The sequence below is a fragment of the Homalodisca vitripennis genome, chromosome 8, assembly GCF_021130785.1.
Source record: "Homalodisca vitripennis isolate AUS2020 chromosome 8, UT_GWSS_2.1, whole genome shotgun sequence".
NCBI classification, from domain to species: Eukaryota; Metazoa; Arthropoda; class Insecta; order Hemiptera; family Cicadellidae; genus Homalodisca; species Homalodisca vitripennis.
The window spans coordinates 66,448,196-66,457,448 of NC_060214.1; the positions used below are offsets into that span (position 1 = coordinate 66,448,196).

At 31.0% G+C, this 9,253-nt stretch overlaps 1 protein-coding gene across 2 annotated transcripts in view; it reads left to right on the plus strand.

Annotated features, from left to right (window-relative positions):
- LOC124367658 (sphingomyelin phosphodiesterase 4) overlaps positions 1-5,869 on the plus strand; it is a 40,441-nt gene extending 34,572 nt beyond the window's left edge. For both annotated transcript variants that reach the window (XM_046824656.1, XM_046824657.1), the window contains 3 exons: positions 808-888; positions 3,970-4,107; positions 4,498-5,869. In XM_046824656.1, the coding sequence (XP_046680612.1) occupies positions 808-888; positions 3,970-4,107; positions 4,498-4,878 (600 nt within the window). In that variant the 3' untranslated portion in view covers positions 4,879-5,869. The remainder of the gene's footprint in view (positions 1-807; positions 889-3,969; positions 4,108-4,497) is intronic.
- The last annotated feature ends 3,384 nt before the right edge of the window (positions 5,870-9,253 follow it).

Consider the following 9,253-nt stretch of genomic DNA (forward strand, 5'->3'; position numbering starts at 1 on the left):
GTAATTTAAACATGCACCTTGAAAGTTTTAGCAGAACCATAGTGTATTCATAATTGTTTCTCTGTAACATCAATACATTATTTAAATCAGTATAACTTTCAACATCGAGTACAAAATAACTGTGTAGATTCTTGTCTCCAATGAATTTAAAATGATATCTAATAAAGTGATAAACTTTATAAAGTGGAAATCTGTGTTGATTCTGATTAACCTCATTAAATGGTGTCATTGTTTTATCAAATGACACAACAAATTTAGTATCGGTGAATTATTTTTATTAAAAAGTTTGTATTGTACAAATTTACACGCAAAACTGAAATTATAATTTTGCCATAGTAAATATAATTTACTACATCTTAATAAAACATTTGACAATTCCTTCTATATAACCACTTTTATTCAGTTATGTGAGTCTGATGATTTGTTCCTTGAATATGAAAGGCCTCACAAAAATAATAAGCGTATTATTGGAGTGTTTGTTTGCAAATTAATAGAGAATTCCAATAAGAAAAGAGCTTCTAGAATTAGTTCCTTCTATTATAACCTGTTTTCTATACTCATATTTTGTATTACATAATATTCATATCCTCAAAATGCTAGTTCAGATTATACTCAGTCATAACACTAATACAGATTTAATCTTTACCCACAGATCTTTTCCTACCGAAAAAATGTATAAAAAATGTTTTTTTAATGATTAATTTTTATCTTAGTTAACCTAGTAATATATTTTTCAACTAGGCCTTGTTGCAATTGTGATTACTAGTAATTAATTAGTTCCATCGAATATTGAAATGTAACTGTCAGATTCCAGAGGACTCTGTTGATAATGTGACAAGAGCTTTTATGAGCACTCCTAGATCATCAAGGCCTGCCTCTATTAATGAAGTAAGTATAATCATTGTTACATTTTAATAAGTTTAGTAAAACAACTTTATTTGAAACAGATCTAGATGCAATTTTACTGTATTCTTAATTAATTAGTATGATACACAGTAATTAGAATATAATTAAAGTGAAATTTCAAAGATGTAATTGAATTGAAAATTAGTCACTTAAAAACAAGTGGATTTATGCTATGTCCAGACCTTTTAGAAAATAAAATAAAGTTCACAAAGTTTTTACAATTCTTCTTGTTTTGAATATAAAATTCATTCACACACAAAAACTAAATAAAGAGTCTGACTATTTTGTAAAATTAAATATTCTTTTAACGAAATTCAACTAATCTTAAAAAAATACTTCTCAATTTGTAAAGACAAATCTTGATTAAAAAAAACTGAAATTACTATTTTACTTGACTTAAAAAATGTATATTAAAATGCAAATTGCTTGAAAATTAAAATTAAATACTCCTGAAAATTGCAACACATGTCAAAATGTAGATGTTTTGTAAAAACAAGGTAAAGGCCTTTTGAAACCCAAGGTTTCATCATCAGGCGACTGTCCAAAAAATAAACCATTTGGAAAAGTATTGTTTTTATTAACATGTAGTAATTTTTTTTAATTTACCAATGGCTCTAGGAGTCTTCAAGGTAAAGAACTCAAAACTTACTCTGAAAGTTTCCTGAAACCAAACAGTTACATTACACATTGACCAACATGAAACAGGAAACTTCTTACTTTAACATATACAATTTTCCAGACTTAAATTATTAGGGAAAGTGACTTTTACATTACAATAATTGCAAATATTAATATAAAAATATTTAATAGAATCAGACGGCGACCTACAATTGATGACAACTGGAGCTGTGGCAGAATGAGTCGCTGACTTTTTTAAACATTTACTGATACTTACACTGGGGCAGTTTATCAGTTCAAGCCTGGAGCAATGGGGTGGTCAGGCCCAGCGACCAAAGAATTCTTTGGTCGCTAGGCCCCACTGATGAACAGCTGTTGAACAAAAGAAAAAAAACAGGTTTCACCAACTAGGATTGGTTGCAGTTCCAATCCAGCAAACAACCTATGTTCCAACAAAGAGGCCTAGTCATGGGGCAGTTGTCGCTAAAAATTTTAACCTATTTAATAGTACACAATAAATATTTTTGTGGGTACTAATATTGTTAGTAAATGAAAAAGTTGTATGACATATGAAATCCTGCAACAATCTTTATCTTGAAACTTTATTAATAGCTGTGATAGTTTTCATACACTTCATTAATTGTACTTAAATTCAACTAAGTTAGTTTAGTTATATTCAATTCTCAAACCAACGTGGTAATTAGTTTGCATATTTTCACATGATATTCAATAAAAATGATCTTTACCATTGTATCATATATACTCCCCATCGATTTTGAAACAAATAACTTGTTTATTGTAACAATTACACTATTATTTATGATTTTTTTTTGTTAACTCGCAAACTTAGATTTATAAATGGAATCCTGGGAAGAAGTTTTGTGATGGCACAATGAAGCGAGATTCACAAGATAAGTAATTCCTCCTTCCCTCTTAAGTAAAATGACATCTTGATATTATCTACTGGAGGAATGAGGGGCATAGAACTTCGGGGCACTCTAAAAATTTAAAACATCCATATATCAGCAATCCAAATTGTTTGAAATGTGTATACAGTAGTTCAATGTTTTGCTTTGAATTAGGCTTATCTAATTTAGTGAAATGTAGAATTATTCTATAACCTCGATTTGTTATGCACTTTAATCAGATTTATTCCCCTCCAAAGCAAAGTTCTAATTACGCCACTGATATTGTTTACTGAAACATAGATTTGATTCTTTAAATGAAAATTATAAGTTTTATTGTTATAAATATTTATTTGTTTGGATTTAATTTGTTGGTTGTACCAAAGTGGCATTGTGTAGACTTAATTCTTTTATGTTACATTATGTCAACTACTTTAAAAAAATTCCAGTTAAATAAATTACTAGTTAAATTATTGTCAGTTCTACTTTAGAAACAAAAATTATTTGTGTTCATTCTTAGAATAAATTAATTTTCTTATTGCAAAGTAGAACTAATTTATAATTTTTCAAATTTGTTTTGTATGAATCAAATCACTTTACACTACCTGCAATGTAATAAAGATTTCTCATTTGAACACAAACTTTACACCATAACTTACACAATATCTTACACCACCAATCTTACACCATAACAGAGTCACCACCGTTGCGTGCCTCTCGTGGTGGATCTATGGTGTGTCAATGGAAGTCAGGGAACAATAATACAATAATAATAATAGTGCCCGTTTGTCCATTGTCTAACAGATCACAGCATTCCCGGTTAATTTCAGGTGGCTTCAGCTTTTAACAAAGACCGATTTACTCATCAATAGAAATCTAAAATCAGAACTCCCAGTTTCAACCACATGTTTGCTTCACTGATGAAGGTGAGGTACACACAGGGGTTGATCAAAATTGAGAATTGAAAATTAGAACAAAAATTATTCTAAGGACTCTTCATTGCGTAGAGAAATTATCAATGAGTTTGTATAATGTGAATTGAATTTTTTTTCTGCTGAACACAGTGGCAGTGTATTAAGTTTTGTTTGGAGTTTTAGTCATAAGTAGTAGTTGTTCCTGTTGTCTTCAATTCTCGGGCAGTCATTAGACCTTGGCTACCTTTATCTGAGGTACTTGGTGCAGTTTAGATCATGTTCCAATGATAATCATAACAGTCTAAATTAAATGAAAGTGAAAGTTGATTCTAGACACTCTACTTTATAAGAGGTATCATTGCGAGAGTACAGTGTAAGCTAATTCAATCGGGATAAAACCCCCTGAATTAGTTGTTTGTCATCAACTATATTGAGCCATTGAAAACATTGCTTCTATTTAATACGAGTTATATTAGAGTTTTATCAGCCTATTGGTGGTGAAAGTTTTATACATATTGGAGACTAACAAACTAATATATTACTTCCTATGCTACAGTTTGTTTTGATCTGTTCAAGTTACATTGTTGCCAATGGATTGCTTTTTAAATTGATGTTTTACATCGTAGATGTCCCCCACACTGATGAGGAGAGGACTGCAGGATCTGAAATATGAGGGTGACCCAGATCTCCAGCCAATACGTTCGTACGAGTCTGCGTTCCTGGTTCGGTTTCTCTACCATCTATGTGCTTGGATAAATTATAATGTGAGTTTTGTCTGTGGATGATCCAAAATCGTTCAATTTTATTGTGAGTTTCTTTGTCAATGACAGGTAAAAATAATTCAGCATTCTTATGCTGTAAGCCGTGGATTTGAGAGAATGGCTCTTGTCTTAAAAATTAGCAGAAATTTAGATAAGGAATCAGCAATTCACCCTGACCTTATTAAGGCAACAAAAATGTTTGTAATTTTTTCTCGTACATACTTTTGAAGTGACTAGGCCTAGTAATAATAAAAGTAAATTAGAAAATAAAACCAAAGATGTAAAGTTGTTTATGTATGAAAAAGAGCTATGATTCTTAGCAAACAATAACCATATCAACTTATGCAGTTTATTCTCTACGAATATTATCAGTACTATGACATAATGTTTCAGTACTCGAGCCAGCTAGTGAGGTGGTACAAACGGCGGGATGTAGTGGGCGGAGTGGTCCGCCAAGTGTTGTGTGGGCCACAGGTGGTCTACCACTTCGACAAACGTGTGCCAGGCATGTCACCACGCGTATCGACTAGTCTGCCACCACGCTTGTCCCTACGCAGTCTGGCCAACTACTACCTGCTCGTCTACTCCGTACTGATCATGGTACTTGTTACATTTTCGACTGGGCTGACTGTCCCTGCTGTGTCGGTCGTGTTCCTCTGCCTCTGGGTGGTATTTATGGTGGTCCGGTGGGCTCTGGGCTATGCCCCATTGGTGCCTATTGTCAGTGTTCACGATATCAGTGATAGCAGACCCAATTTGTCTTTCAACGGTTGACTACCAGAAACTGTACAGAAGATTGAAACTTGTTTCCCATCTCTTCCAGTTTAGAATCAAGAATAACAATGTCACACTGTGTTCTTTTTGAGTTAACTGTAGCTGTAAGAATAATATTAATTCATGTTTTTTGTAACTACTTCATAATATGTTTCATTAATTCAATCAAAAAACTCTATTCATTATTGCACATGTGTACATTTAATAGTGTCAGATAGGTAAAACTAACTAAACAGAGTTATACAGTGATGTTACCAATATTTTGTGTAAGTAATTTATCAATTCCATATATTGTCAGGTTAATTAAAAAATCTTTTAATAATTGTGAAAATTTATGCTGAGATGCACAAGTTTTAATATGATTGTGAATACATTTAAAAAATTGTTAGAGCATTATAAATAACATTTTACTAAAAAAATTCTAGTCTGTTCTATTGTTTTTTGTCTCCCCTAGTCTTATAATTATATGTTAAACATGTGCAGTTCATATCAGCCAGTAAATTATTTTTAACAAGTAAAATGACATCATAGATATATTGCCCATAGACTGTCAAAATTCTTAATTCTTTAAAATAATTTCTAGCAGAATCATCTGGCTTCAAATTAAAAAAATACACCTAATTACTTTTTTTTGAGCTTTTAAAATCTTATCCAAGTTTTCTTTTTTAGTTGCTCTAAAAACTGATTACTGATTAGTGCTTCAAAAACTGTTGAGATTACTGGGAGAAGCGAAATAGGTCGATAGTTTTTTATTTCTAATTAAACTAACTTGTCATAGTTTTAATCACTAGTACATATTTTCGAAATAATACAATTATTTTGTTGTAAATTATTATTTGTAAGAATGTGATACCTTTTAAAATAATTACCACAGCTCAAGGTTATTTGGTTGTATTTCAAATTCTGAATGCCTATTAAAAAAGTTGTAAATTTTAGAATTTGTGTAGTATACATATTTAGCTAAAATAAAGTAACTTTTGCAAGTTTTTAATGTTGTGTTTTATTGGACCATTATTATTAAGAAATTTTAAAGTTAACCTAGAACATCCTGTGACTAGCAGTTTTCTTGAACATCATGCAAACCTTTTGTTTTACTTTTTTAACAATTATTCTTATTGCTGTAACTCATGTTTTCTCTAAAATACAAAATTTAGAATATAAATATATGGAATATAACTATTATTACATAAAAAGTTATGAACAGAGAATGCACTTTGAATGTAAGTGCATAGAACAAATAGACGTTATAACATTTGTATTCATGTACGGTATTCTTATTATAATGTTTCTATATAAAACAATAAAATACAATATATATGTGTGTGTGTGTGTGCGCGCACGCGTGCGTGCGTGCGTGTGTATTAAATAGCTATGTATACATTGTTCTGTGCAAAAGTTTTTAAACGAGTACCATGTAGTAATAAACAAATACAGTTTGGCATAACCTTTTTTGTAAATTATTAATTTTGAATGGTTATAAAAAAAATCCAATTACTGTAACTGATAATTATTTGTATCACTTTGATCTATAAAAGGGACATTTTTCTCATTAATATCCATATAGTACAAAAAATGTCAAGTTTTTTAATACTGGAAGTAATTATATGTTACTTTTTAAATAGACGCATTAGGTACCAAATGTTGATTTTTTAGCTCTTTTGATCTATTAATCTTGTAAAATATTTTGTGCTTAATATTTTTACTTGTTGAAAATTGTAAGTAAACCAAGTTTAAAAATGATAGTATAAACAACCTACAGGTATATATCCTGTATGTAGAAAATGATGGATTTTTAAATAATGAAGAAATATATGTAGTAATATAAATATATTTATTGTTTGGTTATTTGGAAATTTTTTTGTGTTCCCCAAAAATGCAGGATTTTGAGTGCAACTCAAAGTTTTAAATGTCAAATCCTCTCAAGTAACCTCTCATTTTGAAGAGTGTTTTTCTCATTTTCTTATCCGTATATTTTCTAATCTCATTAGACCCTTCTAACTGATTTAGAACACAAACGGCCAATAAACCGGTTTCTATGTAACTTTACAACAACAAAAAAGTAAGTGTAAAGATTTAATAAAAATTTTGATGACCTATTATTCTGCATGGGAAAGAGATAGCGATCGCTGATTTTCACAATTCTTTAAGATTTTTATACTCTTCAAAAAGAGGGATCGTTTGAGGGAGGTTTACATTTGAAATTTTTAATTTACCCCCAAAATCCCATATTTATGAGGGACAAAAACATTTTCAAAATACCAAATGAAACTTTATTTCCTCAATGCACCACTACCCAAAGAATATCTCCTAATATAAACTTTAGAACAAAATAGAGAGGAGAATCCTGACTTTTTATTCAACCTGTATATTAATGTGTTTAATTTGGTACAGTATAACCTCTTTAATCCGGCACATTTGGGACTCGACGCTTGCCGGATTAAATGAAAATTCCGGACTGTGGAGGTTATTTATAAAAATACAGGAGTCGTATAAAAAATAACACAATTTGCACAAAAAACTTATACTGTATGTATTTAATATTTAAACATGGGTTATATAAACAATATAAGTACAGGAGAAAATATATTAAAATTCATTTTTTAAGTACATTATATGACAAAATCAATTTAAATACAGTATAGTACTGTACTATTAGTGGTTTTTTAGCAAAGGCACTGGTAGATGGCTGGAAAAAAGAACTAATATCTACTAGCTTCTCACACTATTTTTTTAATTTAAAAAATAATTTTTTATTATATGCAAGTTCATAACTTCGGCCATACTGTATAGTTTATTTGAATCAGCACATTTTACAAACGTGTTGATTGCTTCACTTGGTGCGTTCCAAGACACAACTTTTGTTTCTTCTGATTTGTCCTGAACTGATTTTTGATTCAGAACACTTTTAACTAAGGAGTTATCACTGATTTCTTCAAATGGTGAGAGGTCTTTATCAATCTCTAACCACTCAATGATTTCGGTGCATGGAATATTTCTCAGTTCACTCATTTCACTATTTTTCTTTCTGATCTCTACCAGATTAATTTGTAGACCTACCTCTTCATCATCTTCAATAGGATCATTATCATTAGGAAAATCATTGTTCATAAAACCTGGTCAGAGTTTCCATCGTGAGTTATTAACTTTAAAATATTCTGAACATCATACCATGACAAAGCTGCAGTAAAAATTGTATCTTTTATGTTAAACTTGGCTTGAAAGTCCTTAACACTGGACTTGGAAACATGGAAACAACCAATTCTTGTATGAATGAGTACTGCCTTTGAAGTTTTGAATGACGCCTTGGTCCATGGGCTGAATTATAAAGGCGTGACATTTGGAGAAAGGCACATGACAGAAATATTACCAGAAGTATGTTCATTGGCAGAGGGATGTGCCCTACAGTTGTCTAGCAAAAGAACGGCTTTGTATCTTCTAGTTTTCCCAAACTGACGAAATGAGATTTTACTAATGGATTTTACGAAAAGTTTAAGTTTATGATCACCAGATGCACACATTCCTACAGCACAAAACTGTGAACCTGTTTTCGTTCATTTTAAAACCTTTGGCACTTTTTTTGTCATGACCTGCTAAAGTGGAGTTAGGCAAACAGCGCCAAAACAAGCCGGTTTCATCTACATTGTACACTTGGAATGGACTCAAGTCATTTTATTCAATGAAATCTTTAAAAAATATTTTAAACTCATTTGCAGCGACTTAACTTCTCCTGAAAAATCTAACCTTCGGATCCAATGCCTAACCTTAAATTGATGTAGCCAACCACTTGGAAACGTAAATTTATCCTACTCAAGATTCAATTCTTGCTCAAAGAGTTTTGCTTTTTCAATTAGCATAGGTCCGGTAACAGGTTTGCCTTCTGATCTCTTGGCAGAAAACCATGTGAAAAGAGTGCTACAGAGATTTTCGCTTTTTGGCTTCTTTGTTGTTTGTCCCATTTCAACGGCTTTATTTGTTTCCATTTTTGAAACAAATGCTTCAAGTTTGGCTCTTTGGTTCATCATAGATGTTTGATGAACAATATTAACCTATATTATAGTATTACAATTTTTACATCGATCTAATTTTGCAGTTATTTCTAATTTTTGCTCAATCTTTAGGTTTACATGCTTCCGTTTTCTGTGTAGGCTTCTTGCCATCATTTTTTTCAATTTTGAAAACATGGTACAGTATATTTACAGAAAAAAAACTAGTATATCAACACAATAATTAATCAAGCAGTCTAATGCAGTACTGTACAGTGTAATTTTACAGTTGGGGAGAGGGGGGTACATGTGGAAAAGAGGCAAAAGTGGAAAGTTTCAATTTCCCGATATACGAATAATAACCAGTTTAGTTCAAACGTTATTCATAGAAC